Source organism: Pleurodeles waltl, chromosome 9, assembly GCF_031143425.1.
Source record: "Pleurodeles waltl isolate 20211129_DDA chromosome 9, aPleWal1.hap1.20221129, whole genome shotgun sequence".
NCBI lineage: Eukaryota > Metazoa > Chordata > Amphibia > Caudata > Salamandridae > Pleurodeles > Pleurodeles waltl.
In genome coordinates this window covers 1,046,297,738-1,046,323,988 of record NC_090448.1, presented here as the reverse complement: position 1 = coordinate 1,046,323,988, position 26,251 = coordinate 1,046,297,738, and the positions used below count along the sequence as shown (strand labels likewise).

The following is a 26,251-nucleotide window of genomic DNA, read 5'->3' as shown; positions in this document are numbered from 1 at the left end:
CTTTGTTGTTTTCCTGGAAGTGTGGGCATATTGGTTAGCTGGATGGGTAGGTATTGTGATTTTATTTTTGATTCTTTTAGCTATTGTGTAGTTTGATGACAATGGTCAGATGTTATAGCAAATGTGGTGTAGTGTTACTACTCAATGTGCCAAAGCAATGTGCGAAAAAAGATCGCTAATATGTGAATGAAGGCAGCTTGGACTTCTGGGTGTGGAGGATATTTGGGGATGTGCTGGAGCTGTCTGTATTGAAGTTGTATGGTAGATGTATGGAGGTAAAAAATAGGGTTAAGATGTATTGCGGGATCATGTGATGAGGAATGCCAATGGCTTAAGGGCAAGTAGTGTGGGCTAGTAGTGGCAGGTGGTGATCGCCCACCCAGTGGTGAAAACAATCACTGGAGCTTGAGGACAACCCCACCAATACCTGCCTCTATGACAGAAGAGTTTAAAAAGTATAGAAAAACAGTCCACTACATGACGAAATCATGCACAGCACGTGAATCCAGAAAAGGATTCATGATGCAAAACCAGTGAGTACTTTAACCTTTTTTCTCCATCACACATTACCAGCGTCCAACGTAGTGCAGGCTTAATCGACCACCAATGTAACAAGTTTTTAAGATTATAATTAGACTTTTAATCCTGTATTTTAATAAAACTCATTTTATTATTAAGCCAACATTATGTCATTTTTATCACAGTCAGTTTGGCGACATAGAAACACTGTACACATTAGATTTTAGATTGTACTTTATATCTCCTCGTAAAATGGAAGGGCAAACAGATTTCAACTATTTCTTCAGTTATCAGGAACATTTGAACCGAATAAACATGTTACAAGTTATTTTAATGAATAGCTGTTTATAAACATTGGCTGGATTGTGTCACTGTTGCACAAAAATACAATGAAATGTTTCTATTATAAATACTAAATAATAGAGGGATAAAAAAAATCCTAATACTGTTTCACAGCAAAAATAATACATTAAACTTTCCTTCCAATACACATTGTTTTTAACACACCGTCTTCATATATAATGAAAGCATTTATATTTTTACACTTCATTAATGTATCATTCCCAACAAGTTTAACTTTCTTAAACTGCACAGGGGAGACTGGATCAAAATGTGGGCCATTCACATATTTAAGCCCTAACTGTTTTATTGAAATAATGCCAAAATATTGCTAACTCACTGTAAAAGTGTGCCAACTGATCATAATTAAAGGCTGCACATTTCTTAAAAAAATACAGTAGTATAAAATTGAGGTAAAAAATGTTTACAAAATTATATTTTATGTTTTATACAAGTAAGTCATTAGGGCTCAATATTTTTCTATGGCTTCTGTTGAGGTCTTGACTTCCTTGCCGGCCTTTGGGTTGGGATCGTGCAGGACAAAAACCTGTATTTCACCTAGTTTGTTTTGGTAAACAGTACAGATGTTATTTACTTCCTTCCTAAAATGGAAAAAAGAAAATAGAACATACTTAGATTTACAAACTCAAATTGAAATGGCATAAACAGAAAGGAGGATGTGGGTCTGATGTACCAGATACCTCACCTGAGGGACAATATGGGTGAACTGCAGTAATTCCATATAGATGCGATCGCTGTTCGGGTAGATATTCTTCAGTAACAACACCACTGTCTCTGTTCACAGATATAACACCATCCCTGTTGAGAGATATGGAGCATATATTATTGCACTGTTCTGCTATTCCACTACATTAGGAAATACTTAGGAAACTCTTTGAACTCACACCAATTCTTTTTTTTTGATTTTTTGTTTTTTTTAGTAGAGAAAATCTCGAATAGGTCTGTTTACAAAATGTGGAATGAGCTAACCTGGGTTTTAAGTAGTTTTTTCAAATGCAATCTGGGTGCTACATCTGCCATCCGATGCATCACCGTGCAGGTTAGTTTGGTATGGAGGTTAGCGTCAAACCCTCTCTTTATACACAACCATCGCTCCAAAATCTAAATGCTTAACTGCTTAGAATGGCTTTGCCCCAATATGAGAAATATTGTTTCCGGTTCATCTTCTTAGAATATGATTATGTGCGCTCCCCTCTTCAACTTATTTGGGTTAAGGATATCAAAGCACTTTTACAAAAAATACTAACTAAATAAAAACACAGACTTTTAATGCCTTCTGAAGCACACAAAACAATGGCATGATTCAGACAAGAGAAAAATGATTTTTAAAGCTGTTCTACAGAATGAGTTGTAAACCTAGATTCAATGGAAATCTTTAAGTTTAATTACTTGTTCCTTCAATTGAACTGTGGCTATGATCCCCCATACCATCTTACCAAGACAGCTGAAGCTAGTCCAAATTTGTGTAGGGTATGGTTATTTCACTTGGGAGAAGATTCTACAACAGGCACATATTCATGTTCATAAGAAGGGATTGTCATGGTGGATGTGTCAAACAAATTGCATTAACTGGTATTGCCTACAGTTATCCAGTATCACTGGAGTACATACACTTTGCAATATATGCAATATTCATGTTATTTTCCAAGAACCAATATGCAAATACAAGTTCTGTCTTCATAACCTTTTCCCCAACCACACACACACAATTTAATGATAAGCTGACAGTGGTGTGAGAATCTACAAAAGATAAACCTTCACAACTATTGGTATGATCACTAACACTGTCCTTTCAGCATGAAATTGGTTATATTTTCACTTGGTTTATGTAGCAGCCAGGAGCAATAATTTCTTCATTGAGGAGTATTTGAGAGTGAGTCCATGCAAAAGTTGATTTATAAAAAACTGGTGCCAGTCTGTGTATTTTGCATTTTAGCCAACTTAAGGCAATTGTGTTTAGTATACCTTGAGCAATAAGTAGATGTTCTGCTTACCTCCTGACATACAAGTCTGATGAGTGTAACTAGAGCCACCGTCATACTTTTAGACTAATCATTTTGTATCTCACTCATTGCTTAGCAACCAACAAGGACAATGATGAATAAACTGCACAGTCCTTATGAATAATGTGTCTTTTGCAATTAGGGATCAGCTCTTTGACCACACATTTTTCATGAATGTAGTGAAAATAACATTTAGCAGTTTAATTCCCATCCTCACTAACACCTTTGAGCAGGCACCAAAATATAATGTCAAATTAATGTGTTCATATGGTGATACAAGTAAGCATGTAAAAATAAGGGTTCTTTCAACCTATCCAGGAAGGTCCTTACCAATGGTGTAATAAAAGGGGGCATTGTGTGGTAAGTGCTTCAAAGTTCACCATTCTCAGTTATGCAATACCATCTTGGGCTAATCATCGTAAGCAGATAGTTAAGAAGTGTATTCTGTAATTTACTGCTATTATTCTAATATTCATATGAGACATGAATAATGGCTTCACTCCATGGTCTAGAATTTCCTAGTAGTATGCTAGGTAGACGTTCTTGCCACTTTATATATATTCAAGAACATACATTTTAGTATGAATTAAGCTAGGTTCACTGTTCAGGAGTTCCGACAATTGTTCAGTTTTCGTAGACAGCATCCTTTGGTCACAAATATCCTCCGGTGTTTGTGGTTGCAATGTTGTTGTGTATTTGGAACACCATCCTAGTCTCACCAAAGCTGGTGTTATGCATATTATTTTCAAATAGAATTCCTTCATATGGCAGTCACCTCTTGGTTACACTGCTGATGAAAAAGTTGCTGTGTTGCTAAAAAAAGATGAGATGCTTGTTGACTGTTCGCCTTCGTCCATAGATGCTTGTCATGAGCTAGGTATGTACTGCACAACAATGGTGTTCATGGAGCTTGTAAAACAAGTAATCTGCAAGTCGATGCATTTGGCCTCATAGCTGAAGTCTGGCCTGAAGCATTCAGTACCAGTGTTGCTTCTTCTCTCACACATTTGATCACATAATATAAATTTACTCTCTTGTAAGATTTACTGTGTCTACCCATCACCTATGTCATGTCTCTATCAAGCTGTCCTCCATCCCCACTCTGACTCATCCCAAACCCATTCTACTACTTTTATCTCCAAAATAACCCTGCCTAAGCTCCTTCCTCCTCTTCCACATCTACCTCACCCAAACCTCACTTTACTACCATGATCTCCCAAACAACCCTAATATATTCTCCCTCATTTATCTCACCTTGACTCATCCAAAACCCTTCCTGCTACTATGATCTCCCTAACCCTTTCCACTGACTCTTCCCTCCTTTACTCATTTCAAGCCTCGTCCTATTACTATAAACTCCCAATTAACACTTCTGGATTATTCCCTCCTCTATCCCTCCATTACTCTAGTCAATCCAACCAATAAACTCACATATCCTCTGCTCAAATTAACTCATAAAAATACTAAAACTGAATTCATATTTCCCTATACTAATCCACCACTAATTCCTATTGGGTTCTTGAGTAGCGTACTACTTGCTGAAAAGTGCTTCAACTCCTCGTCAGGGGTAGTAAGCGCTATATAAATACTATTACAATTACATTTGTCACTGCTTCTGTATATGCTGCCTTTGCTAATATTCTCAGTTAGAAGAAGAACTGCCTCACTCAATCATGTGAATGACTTAAGAGTTAGAGTTTCTACTGAGTTCAATTCTATTGATAGAATCTCAAAGGTAGAAGGCTGTCTTTCTTTCTTAGGTAATGCAAAGTTTCTTAACTGTAGAGTTTTCTTGATTCACATACTGTGCATTATTCCGTCATCTAGTGGTTGCGTTCGGACCACTCCAGTATTTTATAGTCCTTTTTTCCTTTTCCTTTTTGGTTGCTTAGTCTTTCCTCTCGTTTTGTTTGTTGGTGGGTGTCGACAGTACCTCCATGTGGAGCCACTTGTGGCGTGGTCATGCGTCCTCTGGAAGCTCCCACCTGTGATCGCCATCCTCAGATCCCTTTCTTCTTCCTCCATTTTCCTGGTGGAAGTGGGTGGGTCGCTCGTGAATCTAGAAAATCCTTCAAGCTGCAAAACTATACCTACAGGTAAGAAAGTTTACATTTTGCAGTGTGAATCTTTTCTGGATTCACATCATCCTGTGCACAGATTACGTAGAGGTATGGTTGTCTTGTGGAGGATAGGTTGAAGATGGACTTGAATTTAAAAATAAATGTTTTAGCAACTTCTGACGCACCTGAGCTTCCTTGATCATTTAGATGTCTATGCAGTAATGCTTTGTAAAAGTGTGCCTGGACACCCACAAGGCTGCCATACAAATGTCTTGTAATGGTCTGTTTGAAAGAAAGGCAATGGTTGCCCCCTTCTTCCTTTTTAAGCGTGCTTTAGGTTTTGTTCCCAATCTTCCACCAGCATTTGTGTGACATATTTGTATTGTCTCAAAAATCCATCTAGCCACTCTACCCTTACTAACTGGCTTTCCCATGTTGTTCTCTGAAAAAGAGACAAATAGTTGTTTTGATTTCCTATAGGATTTTGTCCTCTCTATGTAGACCAATACATTACCACTCTTCTAGCGTCCAGTGTATGTAATGCTCTCTCTGCTTGATCTTTTGGGTTTTTTAAAAATCTTGGTATTTGGATAGTTTGGTTCATGTGAAATTGCGAAACTACTTTTGGTAGAAACTGAGGATCTGTCCTCATGACAATTCTGTCCTTATAAATCCACATATATGGCCCTTGGATTGTGAGGGCTTGTATTTTGATCACTCTCCAATGCAACATTACTCCCACCAAAAACACAGTCTTTAAAGTGAGTATCTTATGTGAAACTCTATGTAATGGTTCAAATGCCCATTTCAACAATTTGGTTAACACCAGGTTAAGGTTCCATGTGGGTGCAGGAGCTTTCCTTGGAGGTGCTATTCTTTTTGCACCTTCTAAGAAACTTTGTATTACTGATGTAGTAAAGAAACTTGTTCCTAAACTATCCCTTGTACAAGCTATTATTGCTGCTAGATGTATCCGTAATGAACTAAAAGTCAGATTACAATCCATTAGGTATGTTAAGTATTCCAATACTGTTGATTCCATAGTGTTTTTTCATAACAAGCCCCTTTTAAGATACCATAAGGAATTTCGTTTCCATTTTGAAGAATAACACTTTTGTGTTGTTGGTCTGCTAATCTTAAGCTTTCTGGTTCTGGATGTAGGACTCTCTTTCCTTGTCCATGGATAGCAGAACATGTTGTATTAGTAACCTTTGAATTTTTCCCTTTGCCAACTGTATTAGTTCTGAAAACAAAGTTTGCCTTACCAATTGTGGGGAAATTAATATCAGGGACATTTTTCTCCTTTTGCATTTCTCGATCACCCTGTGCAAAAGCGGAACTGGGAGACAAGTGTAAGCAAATGTCCCTGACCAATATATTGACAGTGTATTCCCCGGGGACTGGTGGGGCGATGTGATTTGGATGCGAAGCTTTGGCATTTTGCGTTCTCTGGTGTTGGAAACAGGTTGATTTGTGGTGTTCCTGATTTCTGAAAGATTCATTTGACCACTTTCTGATTCAACTCTTATTCGTATGAGCAGGATGCTTACCTGCTGAGTTTGTCTGCCTCCACATTGTCCTTCCTCTGAAGATGTATTCTTGTTAAATATATCTTCCTTTGTATGACCCAGATCCACAGTTCCTGGGCTAATCTTGATAACTGTGGGGATTGAGTTCACCCTGTTTGTTGATGTAGAACATTGTTGTAGTGTTGTCTGTTTGAATTAACATTGTTTGACCTGATAACTGGCTCTGAAATGCTTTTAAGGCTAGGAACACCGTTTTCAATTCTAGGATGTTGATGTGTTGCACTGCCTGCCTCTGACTTTGGGTGAGTTCATATGATCCCCATCCCAAATCTGAGGCATCTGTTGGCATTGTTATTGAAGGTGTTGGCTATTGAAATTTCATTCCCTGTGTTATATTTGATCTGTTCCATCACGTTATCTCTGTGTCTACTCTTTGCATGTCAACCACTAGATCTTCACAACACCCAGCCGCTTGTGACCATTGAGCTTTAAGCCATTCCTGTAATGGCCTCATGTGAAGTCTTGCATATGGTATTTCTGGGATGCATTACACCATTTTTTCCAGTAGCTTCCCCACTGGCCTCATTGTCAAAGCGTGCCCCTTCCAGTATTGATGAGTCTCCACAATCAATGCTTGTGTTCTCTTCTTGTTTGGAAACACTTTCCCTTGAATAGAATTTATTCTTGCTCCCAGAAATATATTTTCCTGCTCTGGATGGGGGTATGATTTATCTTTGTTTATTGAGAATCCCAAGATAAATAGTGTGTTTATTAGTTGTTGGATGTGATTCTTGCATTTTTGCCAGACCGTCGTCTAAGTATGGGTAAACATGAATATCCCTCTCTTATCAGGTGCATTGCTATTGCTGCCAGGCATTTTGTGAACACCCTTGGTGCCGATTTTATTCCGAATGCCAGTACTGAGAAATCCTAGTGAATCTTGTTCACCACAAGGCGTAGAAATCTTTTGTGATGTGCATTCATGGGAATGTGCAACTAAGCGTCTTTTAAGTCTATAGTTTCCTTAAAGTCTCCCTCCTGTAGTTGAGGGATGACCACCTGCAGTGTCATCTTGATTTTTTGAATCTTTACGAACTTGTTAATAAACCTTATTTCTAGAACTGGACGAAATGAGGTGTCTACCTGAAATACTGTGAATAGTTTTCATTGTTTTCCTGTTTTGGAACCTTTTCTATTGATTTTTTTGCTAGCAATTGCTTGGACTCTTTATCAGTGTAATTTTTACAAATTCTATGCAATATCTGAATGGGGTTAATTTGAGTATCCATTTGTCTGAAGTTATTTTCCTCCAATCCTGAAGGAAATGTTTGAATCTACCCCCTGCTTGTGTTGAATGTAGGTAGGACTGTTTGCTGTTGGTGCCTCACATTGATGGTATCTGTGAGAGGATGCCTGATTGTGCGGAGTCACTTGTGTGGGGTTTATGCCTCCCTTGTGGGACTGACCCCGTCTGCTGCCTCTCCCACAAAAAGGCTGATTGCCTTGTTGGCTCTGCCATCCTTGTTGGGATCCCGTTGTCTCATTGGTTCCCTGAAAACCTTGCTAAAGCTTCTCCTTCTGACAGGTCTGCGTAATGCTGTTGTTCCCCTGTGTATTTCTCCCAAAACAGCAGGGCGCCAATCGATTTTACTGTCTCGTTATCTTTCTTCAATTGGCTCAGCTTGTCATCCACTGAGCTGCCAAAAGGTTGTTCCCAATTGAATGGGGCATTGAGGACGTTGGCCTTTAACTCTGGTTTAAATCTTGAGATTCTTAGCTACGAGTGCCTTCTGAGGGGTGTATGATGGAACAATGCATGCTTTAACAACGCGGTCGGAACCACGACCTCGTCATTTCCACACATGCCTTTGCCACACATGCCTTTACAATTAATTTTGTTGTAAAAGCATGCCTAGTAAAGGCATGTAAGGAAACTACATGCATGGTTCTGTCATGCAACCCCCCCAACTGCTTTAAGGCCCAAAACTACCCCCACCTCTAATACCTAAACTACTCTGACCCCCCCACCCGCCCTGAGCCCTAAAACCAAAACAAAACTATCCCAACCCTACCACTAAAAACTAAGGCATCCTGACCCCTACCCGCCCTGAACCCTTATAAAAAAGAACCCCCACAAAAAAAACTACCCCTGACTCAAAACTTAACTACCGACACCCGCACCTTCCTTGAATTAAAAAAAAATAAAACTAAAAATCTGACTCCCCACCCCTAAAAACGAAACTACCTCGACACCCCACCCACTCTGAGCCCTAACAAAAAAGTATCCTGATCCCCCACCCAACCACTAAAAAATAAACTACCCGTCCCCCACCCACCCTGAGCTCTAAAAAAAAAAAACAAAAAAAAAACGACCCGATCTCCCCACCTCTGCCCCTAAAAACTCAATTACCTCGACATCCCCCACCCACTCTGAGCCCGTAAACTCCCCCCTAATAAATAAACTACCCCAAATGCCATAAAAAAACAAACAAAAAAACTATCCTGACCCCTCACCCAGCCCAGAACACTTGGGAGCATAGGCAGAAACTGATTTCTAGCCTGTGTTTGTATTAATGTTTCTAAGAGAAAACATGATTGTGGTTTTTCTTCCTCCAACTGAAACCCAAATTTATCAGCAGCTTGTTTGATGTTTGGGTTGTAGAGACTGTCATCGGGAGGTGAAGGCCTCAATGGGTAAGAGTCTCCTCAGTCTTCTGGGAAGTCCGCTTATAACTCCCGCCATTGATCTATGTACTCGGCTTCCGAACCTTGGAAGGTTTCCATCGGTTGGGTTTCCTCTTCTACATAGAAAGGTTCTTCCTCCTGTTCTTGAGGTTCAGGAGTAAGTGGGGGTTCCAATTCCTTGACCCCTTTGTCCTTAAAGTCCTTTTGTGTTGAAGCCCTTGGCGAGATCCTGAAACCCCGGAGAGTCGTCAAACTTATTTTTTTGTAGGAGTGCGGTCATTTCAGACTCCAGTCTTATTTGCTTCTTGATTTTGGCACCCCGTTCTTTGGAGTTGAGCCTGGGAGTCTTCCTCTGGTCAGCAGATGTCTTTTAACAATGTAGCGGTTGTTGTGTTTCGGTGGTCCTGTTTTGACTAGTCTCTTTTCGACCTCGAACCATCTTTATCCCATCCGTCTTTCAATGCCTTGGGTTTTTCATGAGTCTTCCCTCCCCCTGAATCCCCCTTGAGAAATCTGTGAGACTCCTCTCTGGGCGTTCCTGCCAGTGGAATGACTTTCGACGCAGCTGCTCCCCTTGACATCGGTGAGTCCGATTTCTTTGACTCAGACAAATTTTTCACGCTTGAAGGCTCCCTTACCTCATCTCTCTTATTCTTTGCTGCCTCTTCCCAACATTGACGAACTTCACCTCGGTGTCCGACATCTCTTCTGCTTCCCCAGTGACATTATCCTACTCTTCATTAGAGCGGCCCAGGTCTCTCAAAGATGGTGTTGTCTGCTGGTTCTGCATGCTGTGGATGGCCCTTTTCTGTCCCTTGATTATGCTCAGCGTTTTCAGTTTAAATGCAGGGGAAGTGTTGCATTTCTCGCTCCAGTGATCCACAGGGAGACAAAGGTTGCAGATTGGGTGCGTATCCTTTTGAGAAAACATGTGGTGGCAGTTCTTACAAAACTGAAACAGTGATTTCTTCTTCTAGGCCCATCAGGAAGCCCCCTGAACGGGCATTCTCCAAAGTTCTTCTCCAGTTGCTGAACTTTCCTTCTTTAACCTTGCTCTCAGGTTACTGTGTCATTGGCAGGCTTCCAGACCCAACGGCAGAAAAAAATAATCTGAAAATGGCAATCAAAGGTGGGAGCTTCCGGAGGAAGCAAGATGACGTTACAAAGGATGGGTCCAAATGGAGGTACTATCGAGGCCCCCCCAACAAACAAAACAAAAACAAAGGAGGAACGACAAAAACAAAAAGAAAAGAAGGACTACAAAATACTGGAGAATTCCAGACCCAACCACTAGATGGCGGAATAATGCACAGCATGTCAATCCAGAAGAGATTCATGCTGCAAAAAGTGTTATTTGAATGAAGGCAACGAGCAGTGCAGTGTTTTTTGCGCTTGTCATTATTTCCACGGAATACCATTCTCAAAGATGGATTAGCAAATGAGAATCAGATCAAAATGAGAATGTAGGACCTCATGAACACTTTTTTTTATTGTAACAAACAACCGGGTTCACAGAACTATGCTGTTTATGACTGCATTAACAGCATTTTTAATGTACAAAGGGAAACTGTGATTCAGTAACGTATTACTGAATCGCAATATGGGTTTCGTACTTAGGGCCTGGGAACTAAAAAGGGTCCCTAAGGGCTACAGCATGCATTATGCCACCCTAAAGGATCCCCATACAAATTATATGCAGACTGCCACTGCAGACTGCGTGTCATGGGGCAAACCATGAGTGAAAATACAATATGGCATACTCACTGTGTGTCATGCCAAAGTCGCTGCATATAATATAGGTAACTCACCCCACAGCAGGTCTTGAAGCCCTAAGGCAAGGTGTGTAGTAAAGCGTCAAAATTCTAGCATACTTACCCCCACTTTCTGCCTGATGCCAGTGTGTTTAGACTGTAGTCCACTGGGATCCTGCTACCCAGGACCCCAGTGACTGTGCTCTCTCCCCTAATTTTACTTGTTGGTAAGTTCGACTATGATGAGCACGCTGGTGCACCCATACAAGTCCCTAGTATATGGTACCTAGGTACTTACGGCATTGGTTCACCAGGGGTCCCCCATAGACTGCAGTATGTATTATGCTGCTCAAGAGAACCCATGCAAACTGTGACTGCAGGCCTGCATTGCAGCCTACGTGAAATGGTGCATGCAACCTTTCACCACCGAACCCGACCATTGCACCTAGACATTATTAGTCACCCCTCTGGTAGGCCATTCAGCCTAAGGTCAGGGTGCATGTCTCCCCTGTGAGGGTTCCCTTGCATGAGCAGGGTGACCCTACAGACCCCAGGACAATTCCTGGACTCCAAGTGCAGGGAAGCCATCTTAAGGTACAGAGTGGACACTGGTCAATACGAGTGGTCCAACTACATAATGGCTTCTCCGAACACAGGCAAGTTTGGTATCAAACATGTTGGAATCATGCAACTACAGAGTTTCCAATGTTAGTTACATGATACTATGTACTCTGGGGGTTCCTTAGAGGATCCCCCAGTTCTGCCTGTGCAGCCTTATGGGGTCTAGCTGCCAGCTCAAGCTGCTGCTCACCCTTGACACTGTTTGTGCCCTCCTGAAGGTGAGCTAGGCTCAGGCTGGAGAGGCAGAGCAAAGGATTTCCTACAAGGGAGAGGTGTGACCACCTTCCCCTGTGTATTAGGTGTTTAAGGGCTGGGGTGGGTGGCCTCTGATCGCCACCAGACTGCTTTGAAGGGCACATTTGGTTCCCTCTTTTATAATCTGGCTTGCACCAGTTCAGGAACCCTCTGTTCCCATTCTGGCATGAAACTACAGGGGAGTGACCACCCTGCTGTCCAGATCCTCTCCCCTAGGGAGGTGCACAGAACTCTGCCAGGTGGGCTCTTGATTCTGCCTTTTTGGAAATAAGATGTGCAGAGGCCCCTGGAAGCCTTTGACTAGATAGGCCAGGAAGATGATGCCCCTGCCCCCCTCTGATAGGTGGGTCACTAGAGAGATACAAACCCCCTTTTAGTGTGACTTAAGAGCTCCCCTTGTTGGTGGTCACAAGGGTTCTGTTTACGCCAGGAAGCATGAAGGAATCTCCCTTGAAGTGAAGGAATCACTCCTTGCATTCGCAGGCACCTCAAGACAACATCGACCGACTAGTGGAGTCTGCGGTCTATGGACATCTGAAGATCTTGCTTCACAGGTGGTAAGTCTGTGGCCTCTTCTGGGTCCTGCTTGTCTTCTAACCAACTTGGGAGACTGTGATCCCCTGCTCCTGCCACTGGACTGGAACCCCTGTGCACCATGACTGTTGCACTTGCCAAGGCTTGTTGACTTTTTCCTATGGGAAATCGTCAGGCACCAAGAAGCCCCGGCCTCCAGCACTCTGGAACAAGAAAATTAACCCTTGCCCTGCAGCTCCTGCGACATGAAACTTCTGTTTTGTTGTGCTGGTGAGGCGTCCTTGTGACTCCCTGTGTCCAGTGCCTGTGGGTCACTCGTAGGGGCTCCACGGACTTCTGCTGGCCTTCCTGTGTGCGGAGGTCCAGCCTTGACTCCCCCTCCTGGGTATAGTTTCCTGGACCTTGCTGGCCCCCAAAACTCTGCAAACTCTTCTTCAGCTCATGTTTGCATTTGCCAGTGCTTGTTGGTGACCTGGCTCGTCACTGCCCCTCCTGCAATCCGGCGACTATCGAGGGACAGCTCGTCAGTGACTCCTGGGATCTTCTGCAGGTCCTGGACCCCGCAGCTGGGCTTCTTTTTCCACCAACATGCAGGATCTTCAACTCCTGGAGGGTGGACATTGCCACATGCAACACGAGGGCATATCCAAGGGTGCTGAACTCTGTCCTCTTCCTTTGCAGGCCCTCCACATCCAGAATCCTTCCCTGGGTTCCACCGGCCTGGCCCACGGGTCGTGACAGCAGCTGGACAATCTGAGACATCCCTTCTCCCCTCTGCATCCAGGTCACTGATGTAGGTACTCCTGTATTCTGGGTATCCTGCTGTATGGGCACTCTCCATCCATCCTCTTGTCTTGGGTTTCCTCGGATGCACTGGGAAGGGTCCTGAATTCCACAAACTCCAACCACCACTCTCTGTGTTAGCCTATGTGAAAACTGGGTGTGTTACTACCTTGCACCTGGTTGCTGGGGACACGTACCGACTGTACTTACCTCTGGTGTTTCTAACTGTCCCCCATCCCCCAGCTAACTACCACACTTACCTTGGTTGGGGTCAATATTTCACATTCCACTTTTTTAGTTTATGGTTTGGCCCTTACATAAGGCCCAGTGTATTTTTATACTATTTCTGATGGTTAGTTAGTGTACATATTGTGTGTAGATATCTCCAAACGGAGATATACCAATGCTTATCTACTAGTAGTGCTGTAATAAAGTATATCTTATTTTTGCAACAGTTATGTGATACTTTCTTGTGAGTTACTGTCTGACTACTGTGGTAATGTAAGTGCTTACATTCCTCCTGGATAAGCTTCAGCTGCTCGCCTCAGCTACCCCTAGAGAGCTTTTGCTATCTGGACACCTATTCACTATCACTATCACTAAGGGTTGCCTGGACTCAGTATAGGGTGCCTCACCGTAGTGTACACCATAAACAGAGCCAGCCTCCTACAAGGTGCATTATATTTTATGTGAGGACATATCTGCATGAGCAGATATGCTCCTGTGATGTCTAGCTCTATTACTAGATATTACATGTGAACAAGGAAGCATCCTAAGGTATTACTGGGCACTGGTCATTATGAGTGAACAAGCTAACCAATGGCTTCACTGAAACCTATGGTGTTTGGTATCAAACACCTCATCCTAATAAATCCATACTGTAGAAAGTGGGTTCTGTATATACTATATCAAAATGAGATATAGTGTGCACAGAGTCCAGGAGTTCTCCAGAGGCTAAAGTAGATAATAATAATGCTCTCTTTTGTGGTAGTGTGTTCGAGCAGTTAGGCTTATCAGAAGGTAGTGTGAATCATTTGTTGTACACACACAGACAATAGAAGAAGCACACACTCAATGACTTAACTCAAGACCAATGGTTTTTATATAGCAAAAATATATTTTCTTAATTTATTTTTAGAACCACAAGATTCAAGTTGCAGGTAAGTACTTCAATAGATTAATATTTCACACATGTCTCAAAAGTACTTTGAAATCGATAAGTTATATTCAATAGATTTTGAATTATTGGCAATAATCGGTTTTAAAAATGGACACCTCTATTTCCTGGGGGGAAGAAATGTTAGTTCGATGTGCAGGTAAGCACAACACTTACAGTTTCAGTCTCTAGGTTTTAGGAAGTCCACCAGTTGGGGTTCAAGTTAGCCCCAAACACCCACCACCAACATGGGCCGGCCGGGTGCAGAGGTCAAAGATGAGCAATTTTAACGTGGGCTCCTATTGAGACAGGGGGTACACGGAATCTGGTCTGCCTGCAGGTAAATACCTGCAACTCAGAGGGCAGACCAGAGGGGATTAGAGGAGCACAGGAGGGGTCACAAATAGGCACTAAACACACCCTCAGCGGCACAGGAGCAGCCAGGTGCAGGGTGCAAACAGAACGTCTGGTTTCCAATGTTGGTCTAAGAGGGGACCCTATGGGTCACTCAGAGGCTGCAGGCGAAGTACAGGGGGGCATCTTGGGCACACCACCAGTTGGACTGGTAGGAGGGCCGCCTGCTGAACGCAGCTGCACTGGATGTTGATTTCTCCAAGGCCTGGGTGCTGCGTGTCCAGTGTGTCCTTTGGCATTGGATATCTTCGTCCGGAACTTTCGCGGTCAGAGGGGGTTCTCTGGATTCCCTCTGCAGGCGTTGTTGTGGAGGTGTGGAGAGGTCAACCCAGGGTGGGCACTTCCTCAGAAGCACCTTGGTTGTTGGTTTCTTCTTCGCAGGGCCGTTGACCATGGGAGTTCTTGGTCCTTTTAGGTGCAGGGCAGTCCTCTGGAACTTGGCAGAGGTCGCTGGGCCCGCTGGATGCGTCGCTGTTGTTTTGCAGGTTCTTTGAAGCAGGAGAAAGGCCGGTAGGGCTGGGGCCAAATCAGTTGTCATCTTCCTTCTTCTCCGCTGGGGGTTTCAGGTTAGCAGTCCTTCTTCATCTTGTTAGGTCACCAGGAATCTGGTGAGCTGGGTTCAAGGAGGCCCTTAAATCCTATATTTAGGGGTGTTTTAGTGGTCAGAGGGCAGTAGCAAATGGCTACTGTCCCTGAGGGTGGCTACACCCTCCTTGTGCGCACTCCCTTTGGGGTGGGGGCACAAACCTAATCCTTTTGGTTCCTGTCCTTCAAACCAAGATGCAGGATTCTGCATGGAAGGGGTCACCTCAGCTCTTGGCACCTTATGGGTGGTCCTGGCTGGGGTGGTCACTCCACCCTGTTTCCCCTAATTTTCCTGCCGGACTTTCCACCAAAAGTGGAGCTTTGTCTGGGTTGGGGTGGGGGGATGGGGGGTGGACGGGCAGCTCCAATAGCTGGAGTACCCTGGGGCACTGTAATCCGAGGCTTGAGCCTTTGAGGCTCACCACTAGGTGTTACAGTTCCTTTAGGGGTTAGGTGTGAAGCACCTCCACCCAGGACAGGGTTTGCCTTTGTGCACTCTGTGGTCAGAAACACTCACCCCATGTGGTCCGAAACTTGTCAAAGTGGCAGGCTGGCACCGAACGGTCAGTCCTACACTTGCAGTTTGGTTACCATACAGCGGGCACCTATAAAATGCCCTCTGTGTGCATTTTTCAATAAATCCCACACTGGCGTGAGTGTGGGTTTATTTTGCTGAGAAGTTCGATACCAAACTTTCCAGTATTCAGTGAAGCCATTATGGAGCAGTTGAGTTCGTAATGACTAACTCTCAGACCATATACTCAATATGGCTACACTGCACTTACAATGTCTAAGAATGGACTTAGACAATGTAGGGGCATATTGCTCATGCAGCTAGGCTCTCACCTGTGGTATAGTGCACCCTGCTTTAGGGCTATAAGTCCTGTTAGAGTGGTGACTTACCTATGCCACAGGTAGTGGTTTATGAGCTTGACACCCTGAGAGGGGTGCCAATGTCGACTTTGTCTTTTTCTCTCCACCAGAACACAAAAGCTGCAAGGCAGTGTACATGTGCTTGGTGAGAGGGTCCCCTAGAGTGGCATAATACATACTGCAGCCCTTAGAGACCTTAGCTGGCCACAGGGCCCTTGGTACCACGGGTACCTTTTACAAGGGACTTAACTGTGTGACAGGGTTGTGCAAATTGGGGTAACCATGCCAACAGTGGCACTTTCCTATTTGGTTTAACACACATGCTTTATTCGATCAGTCGATCATCAAAGCGAATATACAATAGTAATAGGAATAAGGATAAAACCAATAATAATACATAGATACAAAATATGAAACATGGATGCCTAACAGCATGATTCAATTAAAATTCTCAGTACACATAATACACATAATACGGTTTCAACCCCCCCTCCTGCAGTTCTTATCAGAATAAAAGTAGGGCTCTGAATTAAAACCCAGTCCTAGCAATGGAATTGCGTATTCGCCATGCTACTAATAAATATTTACTAACAGCAAGTATTAAAACCGTAGAATGGTGACTTTTTAAAATCCTCAAAGCAGAGGCACAGTCTCTTATCCCCATTTCGCGACAAATGTGACGGATCCACTTAGACCTAGGAAGGGAGTAAGCAGGACAAAAAAAACAAAATGTTCAACCGTTTCCGATTTTGCACCACAAACTGGGCATGTACTTGTATCTGTTTTTGTACCCCATCTACACATCAATGACTTCAGCGGCAATGACCCAAAATGGAATCTGGCATATAAGCTTTTACTGAGAATGTCAGGAATATTGTCTAAATATGGTTCAAATTGTGGATACCACTTAAAATCTGTAAAGCGATTTGTTAAGGTGCCATAGGTTCTGTGGGTGATATAATCGTTGCGTACATAGGACCAATATATGCGTTTCAGTACAATGGAGTGAGCCTTTTCTAGTTTATGGGGTTCCTCCCAAAAGTGGCTGAGGCCAAGTTTGTTAAACCAACTGGATACATGTTTAACCCAAGGAATAGAGGTTGAGTTGGAGCACATTAGCAGGTCGTGGAGTGAGGTCTTATAAACGTCTAATTCAGGGACAGTCCATAGTCTTATCCAATATAATAATATTCTTAAAATAATTAGATCGGGTATGCGTCTCAGGCCCAGGTCTAAGAACAGTGGTATCAATGGAGTACTAGGAGGACAGGCACACAAGGACCTCGCAAAACTGTTCTCACTGATAGTGAGCCTGTTACAGTCAGAAAACCCCCAGACCTCTGCTCCGTATGCGGCGGCACCCTGTGCTCTGGCAATGTAGATCTTAATTTCCGGGGAGACAGTTTTTGCTGTCGTACCCCTATAGAAACGCAGGATTGATGCCACACCGTGCTGCAGGCGACCCACACTTTTATTGATCTGTTCTGCCCAGTTCAGATTATCAGTAAACCTTACACCCAAATAATCAATGGAAGAAACCTTATCCAGGAGGTTCCCTTCTAAATGGATAGTACATTTCTTCCGCACACCTGAACGGAACGCCATTAACTTAGTTTTTTTATGGTTCAGCTCTAGGCCGTAATCTCGACAAAAGGAGTTGAATCTATTCATAAGAGTTTGGAGGCCCATGGGAGATTTAGAAATAAGAAGAGTCGTCAGCGAAAAGAAGGATTGGAATTTTTTGGGCGCACAGGGTGGGGGCATCATTCTGACACGTCATTAAAACCTGTACAACCTCATTGATAAAAATAGAGAATTAAAATGGTGGCAACACACAACCCTAGCGAACACCCCTATTTATGGGGATTTTGTCCGTTAGTTCACCTAGGTTTCCCCATCTCACCTGCGCATATGTGTCCTCATGCAACCGCTTCAAAAGTTGGATTAGGTTGGCCGGAGTCCCTATTTTTTGTAGCACCTACCACAACTTTTCCCTCGGGACTAGATCAAATGCTGATCTCAAATCAACAAAAGCGATGTATAATGGTTGTTTTGCCAGGGCTGTATATTTCCAGTACAGAATGGCCAGTCTAAAGGCCTGGTCTACTGTACTGATCCTTAGTCGAAATCCAGCTTGAAGAGGGGAAAGAATGTGCTGATATTTGGCCCAATGGGTTAATCTACCTAGGAGTTGCTTGGCAAATATTTTTGGGATGTCATCAATTAAACTGATTGGTCTATAGTTTGTCGGGAGGTTTACATTACCCTTTTTATGGATGGGGATGATTTCTGCACCCTTCCATGTCGTGGGAATCTGCCCCCCTTCGGCAATTTTATTGGAGAGTGTGTTGATGTCCAGACTATTGGTTCTGACGAATAAAGATCCCACGGAATTTTGTCTGGACCTGGAGCTTTCCCAAGTTTTAAAGATCTAATAGCATTGGCTGTTTCTTTGGTAGTAAAGCAGATATGGCTCTTAGAATCCTGTGAGCCCACTACAAGGGGAGCTGGCCCATGATGCTCATCAGGAGTAGAGAGAAAATCTTGGCCTGCTTCCCCTGTAACTAAGATTGTGGGGGTCTCAATTTTTCCATATAGGCCCGAAAAATGCTCGACCCATCTTTCTGGCTGTATATGGCTTCTCACACCAATCCTGCCCTCTTTCTCTCGCTTACCTAACAATTCCCAAAACAATTTATTGTTGTTGGATTGAGTAGCATCCAACAACTCCTGCCAGGTTGTGTCTTCCCAGGTTTTTTTTGCTCGGGTGATGGATTCTTTGTAAATAAGTCTAGCTAGTAGTATTTCCCCATGGGTTCCTTCCATGAGGGCACCTTTTAATCCTTTCTTGGCCATATGGCAGGACTCGTCAAACCATGAGCTAAAAGTTGCTCCTCTGTGTCTCTTGCCACAACCTTCCTATAGAATATACGTCGTAATTTTATGATCATATTTTCATGTATGGATAAGAAGGGGATATCATTGGAATCATAGTCACTATATGGAGCAAAGAGGTCTGTGAAAGCCTGATAAATCTCGCGTAGCAGATAAGGATTTGACTGGACCTTTGGCCACTTGACCTTCGTAGATGTGATGTTCATGGTAGGAATAGGGACCAAAGTAGTTTGTTTGTTCAAGGTCCTACCAAAAACATCGCCTGACATAGAGAGTAGCAAGGGATAATGGTCGCTTTCGGTTCTAGCATCCACCTTCATATCATTCAAAAAGGGCCACAATCTCACATCCACTAGAAAATAATCGATTATGCTTGTAATTGAACCACGTTTAAAAGTGGGTGCAGTATCCAGGTCAGAGGGCATGCGGCCATTACATGCCCTGAGACCATGTTTCAAACAAAGGGATGCCAATTGGATAGCTACACGGGAATTTAAGCAGTTATTATCACTAGTCAGCTGTGCAATCCCCCATGTTTGATCGTCATCCTCTGTGAGACCAGTTAGTATCACAGAGGGTTCAAAGGTGCAATTTACATCCCCGGCTATTATTAGGTAGGAGGTTGATTGTAAGGTGTCTAGAAAATCAAGAATCTGTTTTAAAACTTGGGACTCAACCCCTCGCGAAACCGAACGGGCATAAACATTGACAAACATTATGGTAAAATCCTGTTGGAACGTGATTTGTAGCCCCATCAGGTCTGGGCTATCAAACTTTAGAGTCTTGTATGTGCACTGCACAGTTTTGTTTATTAACATCAGAAGTCCTCCTTTGGCTCGACCCGTCCGTTTTGTGGATGGTTGAGCAGCCACATTAAAGGAAAGAAACCCATCTAGGGTAATCAACTCTTCAGCCCATGTTTCTTGAAAAAGACATATGTCTTGGGTGTTGATGTACGAACATTAGTCAGTATCGTCTAATTTCCTTCCAAGGCCAGCTAAATTCCATGTCATAATTGATATGCCTTTTTCCTCAAAGACCGGGCTTAGTGGCTGTGGGTTGGGCCTCTCAGGAATCAACTCTGTGTCGGTAGGTCCATCAGAAATCATCGGACTGGGTTCCGCTAAACTAGTCCCAAGAGTTGTTCCCTGGGCTGTTGCCAGTCATACTGGGTTAGGCCGGATAGAGTCGGCATACCTGGACTGGTTACTAGTTACATTGTTACATAAATAACCAGAAATTTGTAGTTGGCCTTCCATCTCCAATGCTGTCTCTAAGGTGATGTGTCCCCTTTCCTATACATACTGATGCCAGTATTGGATTTATTATGACATGAACCCAAAGGGCACCGTAGAGATGTCCCCTGAAAACCTAGTAGTCCTCTAGTGTGCTGGCTGAATGGTATCGACCAGCTTGCCACCACAGGAAAGTCTCTGACTCCCTGAAGGGGAGAGCCTGCACTCTCAGAGGCCAGAAACAATGCCTGCTCAGGTGGAAGGTGTTATCACCTCCTCTAACAGGATGGCTAGTATATCACCATATCTAGGCTGGAGGCTGCAAAGCCTCTCTTGCCCTTTGATATGCAACCCTGGATTCCCCCAGACCTGGGGAATGCCACCCCCTGCCCTGAAGCCCATTTGGCACCAGGACAGCTTTGCAGAAGGTGTTTTGCACCACCAGGCTGGTTACACCTATAAGGTGGGCAGCCTAATGTGCTCCACGAAGGAAGGATTCTACCATTTTGTTTTTGGTGGAACTAGGAACTCTGGGACAGGGTTATGCCTACTCCCCACAGGAAGAGGTCATATAGGGGGTGGAGTCACCCCAGGGGTAAGCAACCCACTCGTTACTACTTTACATTGACCTAAGGGTCCATAAGCTGAGTATTTAGATGGGCCCCCGGCACCTGAAACTCAGTCACTTGGCTACAAAAAGAAGAAGGACAAAGCAGAGCCAAAGAGCAAGAACTGTGGACTGGCTGAGGACTTGGTGCAAAACCCCGCCTGCCTGCTTGTGTCTCGACACTTACAAAGACCTGACTTGCCCTGCAGCAGTGCATCTGCCCAGAGCATTGGAAGACTGTCAGCATTTCGCCACCCAGTAAGCATTTCCCTTGGAGTGGAGGAGCCAAAACAGGCACCAATCGCAACTGTCTGGTTCTCCAGTTTGCTGACCATTGGGCCTACCAGACAGCATCTCACCAGGGAGAGGATCCCAAGTGTCGAGGAGTGCAGACCCGTCGACCTAGCTTGCCTTCAAAGTGCTGAGCCTGCCCGGAGCCTCCCTGCACCAATACTCTGAATACCCCAGCCAGTTGCAAGCACTAAGGCTTGTTTAGTGTCCAGCTGGACACCAACACCGCCAAAACCGACCTACAGATGAGGAACATCACAGAGGCCAGCACCGAGATTGGCCCTGCTGTCTTGTTTTCCCCATGTCTCCAGGTCGACCCCAAGAAGTGAGAGCCTCTAATACCAGGGACCCGCTGAACAAAACACCTCTGCACTCGAACTCCCCAGCCTTGGCCCAAGAGAATTGACATGTGTCTCTATGGAGCAGAGACCCTCAAGAACTGAACCCCCTGTGGGTTCAACCAAAGTGGTCACCAGTCCCAACTTGCAGCCCTTTTTCTTCCAGGTACTGCTCCCACTGACTAACGCTTAGCGTCCGGGTGCAGATGTGCTCCTAGTGGTGGTAGCCTTAGACACACTATTGTGTGTAACCTAAATCTGATGGTGGTTCTAGAGACCTTGGCCCCTACTTTCCTGAAGTCCAGAAGAACAGTCCTGGAACTCGTTTGCAAGTGACCCTGTGCACTGTATGTTTGCCACATAGGATAACATACCGCGTTCGAGGCTCATGTCTCAAATCTGACAGCGGTATTTTCTAAGTGTTGAAATATAGCGCACTTGAAAAGTACTTACCTGATCTTGAAGATCTTGGTGTCTAAATTAATACAAAAATCGATGTTATTTTTACAAATTGGTCTTAAGTTTCTTCTTGAGTGTGTGTCTCATTTATTAACTCTGTGTGTTCAACAAATGGTTAGCACTACCCTCTGATAAGCCTAAACTGCTCGCCCACACTACCACAATAGAGATCATTTAGGGTTACTTTGAACTCTGTAAACCAATAAGGGTTGCCTGTACTATCTGCATAGTGTACCGCTATATTTGACACACTGCAAAGATAGCCAGCTTCCTACAGCAAACTGCTGTGTTAATGTTCGTAAGGTAGGAATCACTATTAAAAAAAACCAAAAACAAAACAGTTTCATACATTAAGAATATGATGTCCTAATTGTGATTCGGAGATAATCGCAACTAGGAAATCGGTTTTCCTAATGTTGGTATATCTGTCCCTTAATTTCCTGTTTTTCAGTAAATGTCTTTAATTCTGTAATTCATGAGAGTTATGTAATTCTTACAATATATGGAAAATAATTACCTGGTATGATGATCTTCATGTTAACAAATAGTTTCCTACCTGTAGATGTAGTTTTACAGCTTCAAGAATTTTCTGGATTCACATGCTGTACATTATTCCGCCATCTAGCGGTTGGGTTCAGAATTCTGAAAATGTTTGTAGTCCTTTTTTTGGGGGGGGGGGGGAAGGGGGGGGTGGGAGGCAGGGGACAGGCGTTGACAGATACCCCATTTGGTGCTGCCTGTGATGTCGAACGCCCTTCACCGAAAGCTCCCACCTCACACCTTTCGTCGCCATCTTCAGATTTTTTTTTTTTTAGTCTGTTCTCTCCCTCCATCTTCTTGGTGGAGGTAGGTGAGTCTAATGTGAATCCAGAAAATTCTTCATGCTGCAAAATAAATAACATCTACTGGTAAGAAACTATTCATTTTTCACCATGAATATTTTCTGGATTCACATTCTTGGCATCGCTTTTGTAGCGTTTTATGTTAATTTTTCAGTGATTGGGTTGAAGATGGACTCCAATTTGTAAACGGATGTTTTTCCACCTTTTATTCCACTTGACCTTACTTGTTCATTTGAATGTCTGTGCAGTCATATTTTGTGAATGTGTGTAGAGATGACCACGTTGCTGCCGTACATACCTCCTTGTAAAGGTGTATGTGCTAGAAAGGGTTGCTCCTTTTTTCCTTGTTGAGTGTGCTTTTGGGTTTGAGTTTAGTCTCTCCCCTGCACTTGTGAGGCACAGTTAAATAGATTGTGTGATCCATCTGGCAATTGTACCATTATTTACCGGTTTTCCCATATTGTTGTCTGCAAGTTACACAAATAATTGGTTAGTCTTCCTGCTTGTCTTTGTCCTATCAATGTAGTACATTATAATGCGTCTTACATTTAGCATGTGTAACTCTCTCGGCTTGATTTTTTAGTTCTTGGAAAAAAACTTGGTATAGTTGGTTTTATGTAGAAGTGTGAAGCTGTGGATATGTCCTCATAACAATTCTGTGAATTTGTAAATATGGTTCTTGAATCGCGAGTTCTTGTACTTCATTCACCCTACAAAGAGATGTTTTGGACACCAGGAATGCCATCTTTAGCGTGAGCATCTTTTATGTGACTTTGTCCAAAGGTTCTAAGGGTTTCTTCAATAACTGAGCCAGTACCACATTTAGATTCCATGTGAGTGCTGGTATCTTTATTGGTGGTGCAATTCTCTTTACCCCTCACCCACAAAACCGTTTTATTATCGGAGCTGTGAAGAAGCTTTTTCCTATGTGGCTTCTTGTGTAGGTCATTATTGCAGCTAAGTGTACTTTCAAAGATGCAGACGTCTAGTAGGTGTATTAAATAATTTAACACTGTTATGTCTTTAGTGTTTTACCTTAGAAAGCTCCTTTTGAGACACCATAATAAGTAATGTTTCTATTTAGCAATGTAGCACTTCCTTGTTGTTGGCTTTCTTGGTTTTATGAGAACATCCACTAGGCTTCCCGGAAGTTTTAGATGACCGAATTATAAGTCTTCAGATGTCAGGCTCAAAGACTCTAGTTCTGGATGTAGCACCCTTCCTTTTTCCACTGACAACAGGTATTGCTGTATTGGTAGTTTTACAATGTCCCCTTGTGCCATTTCTACCAGTTCTGAAAAACAGGTCTGCCTCGCCCATTGAGTGGTGATTAGTATTAGATTAATCTTGCTTCTCCTGAATTTGCTGATCACTCTGTGTAACATTGGTGTCAGGGGAAAAGAGTATGCAAATATCCCTGACCAGTCTATTGACAGGGCATTCCCAAGGGATGGGTGGTATGGTTGTCTGGATTGTAAGTTTCAGCATTCTTTGTTCCGTGGTGTTGCAAATGGATCTATTTTCCGAGTTCCCCCAACTCATGAAGATCTTTTTAAGTATCCTTTGATTGTGTTCCCATTTATGAGAGCATGATGCTTGCCTGCTGAGCTTGTCCACTTTCCTATTGTCCTTGGCTGTCAGATGAACTGCTTTTATCTTAATTTTCCTCTGTATTGCCCACTGCCAGATTTGTTCCGCTATCCTCGACAAGCCAAGAGATTGAGTTCCTCCTTGTTTGTCAATGTCAAACATTGTAGTTGTATTGTTTGAATCAGTATGGTCTTTCCTAATAGCTCTTTCTGAAAGCCTTTTAAGTCTTTAGTTCCAGGATATTGATATGAAGTACCACATACTGTCCCTTCCAGACTCCTTGCACCTTGAGTGAACCCATGTGAGCTCCTCAACCTATATGAGATGCATCTGTTGTAATTGTTACTGTTGGGCAAAGTTTACCCCTTTTACCACCATCTCCTCCTGTAATTTTGGAGGGAGAACCACTAGATCTTCCCAACTCCCTGTTACTTGTGACCACGGGTTTTGAAGCCATTCATGGATTAGTGTCATGTGTAGTCTCGCATATCGGATAAAAGGACTACATGATGCCATTTTTCCTAACAGTTTCCCCACTATCCTCACTGTCAGAGCTTGCCCCTTCTTGTACAGGTGAACCTCCCGCAGTTGACTGTACCCTCTTTTTGCTGGGAAAATACTTTCCTTGGATTGAGTTGATCCTTGCTCCAAGAATTTATTTTTCTTGCTGTGGTGTGGAGGATGGCTTCTCAATGTTTATTGAGAATCCCAAAATGAATAGAGTTGTTATTACCTGTTGTATATGCTCTTTTTACTTGTTGTGGGAGTTTGCCCTTACCAACCAGTCGTCCAGGGAAGAATAGACATGTATTACCAGTCTTCTTAAGTGAGCTACAACCACCACTAGAAACTTTGTAAAGACTCTTGGCACTGATTTGATCCCAAATGCCTGCACTGTGAACTGATAGCGAGTCTTGTTCACCACAAACCTCAGGTATTTCCTGTGTGTTGCATTCATTGAGATGTGTAAGTAAGCATCTTTTAGATCTATAGTTGCCATGTAATCCCCTCTTTGCAATTGTGGAATTACTTCCTGTAGGGCTGTCATTTTGAATTTTTTTGTGTTCATAAACTTGTTTAGGAATCAGATGTCTAGAATTGGGCATGGAGATCCGACAACTTTCTGTATTAGGAAACATGTTGAGTAATTTACCTTATTGAACTCCGCTCAGAGCACAGTTCTATTGCTCTTTTATCCAGCAATTCCTCTACATCATTGAGTAGACAAGATGCTTCTTCTTCTGAATGAACTTTATTTTTTGGGGCCCCCTGCAGAAGGCATTTTTTCTATTTCTATGCTGTAGGAAGTTGGCTCTGTATGTGCTATTTCAAAGTAAGGAATAGCATGCACAGAGTCCAAGGGTTCCCCTTAGAGGTAAGATAGTGGCAAAAAGAGATAATACTAATGCTCTATTTTGTGGTAGTGTGGTCGAGCAGTAGGCTTATCAAAGGAGTAGTGTTAAGCATTTGTTGTACATACACACAGGCAATAAATGAGGAACACACACTCAGAGACAATTCCAGCCAATAGGTTTTGTTATAGAAAAATATCTTTTCTTAGTTTATTTTAAGAACCACAGGTTCAAATTTTACATGTAATATCTCATTTGAAAGGTATTGCAGGTAAGTACTCTAGGAACTTTGAATCATTACATTAGCATGTATACTTTTTACATAAAACACAAATAGCTGTTTTAAAAGTGGACACTGTGCAATTTTCACAGTTCCTGGGGGAGGTAAAGTATTGTTAGTTTTAACAGGTAAGTAAGTCACTTACAGGTTTCAGTTTTTGGTCCAAGGTAGCCCACCGTTGGGGGTTCAGAGCAACCCCAAAGTTATCACACCAGCAGCTCAGGGCCGGTCAGG

General features: G+C 43.1%; 1 protein-coding gene across 2 annotated transcripts in view; it reads right to left on the bottom strand.

Moving 5' to 3' along the window:
• Positions 1-650: 650 nt before the first annotated feature.
• Positions 651-26,251, bottom strand: part of NID2 (nidogen 2) — a 449,243-nt gene continuing 423,642 nt past the window's right edge. For both annotated transcript variants that reach the window (XM_069208632.1, XM_069208633.1), the window contains 2 exons: positions 1,565-1,677; positions 651-1,460 (listed from right to left, as the gene is read on the bottom strand). In XM_069208632.1, coding sequence (XP_069064733.1) covers positions 1,450-1,460; positions 1,565-1,677 — 124 coding nt within the window. In that variant the 3' untranslated portion in view covers positions 651-1,449. The remainder of the gene's footprint in view (positions 1,461-1,564; positions 1,678-26,251) is intronic.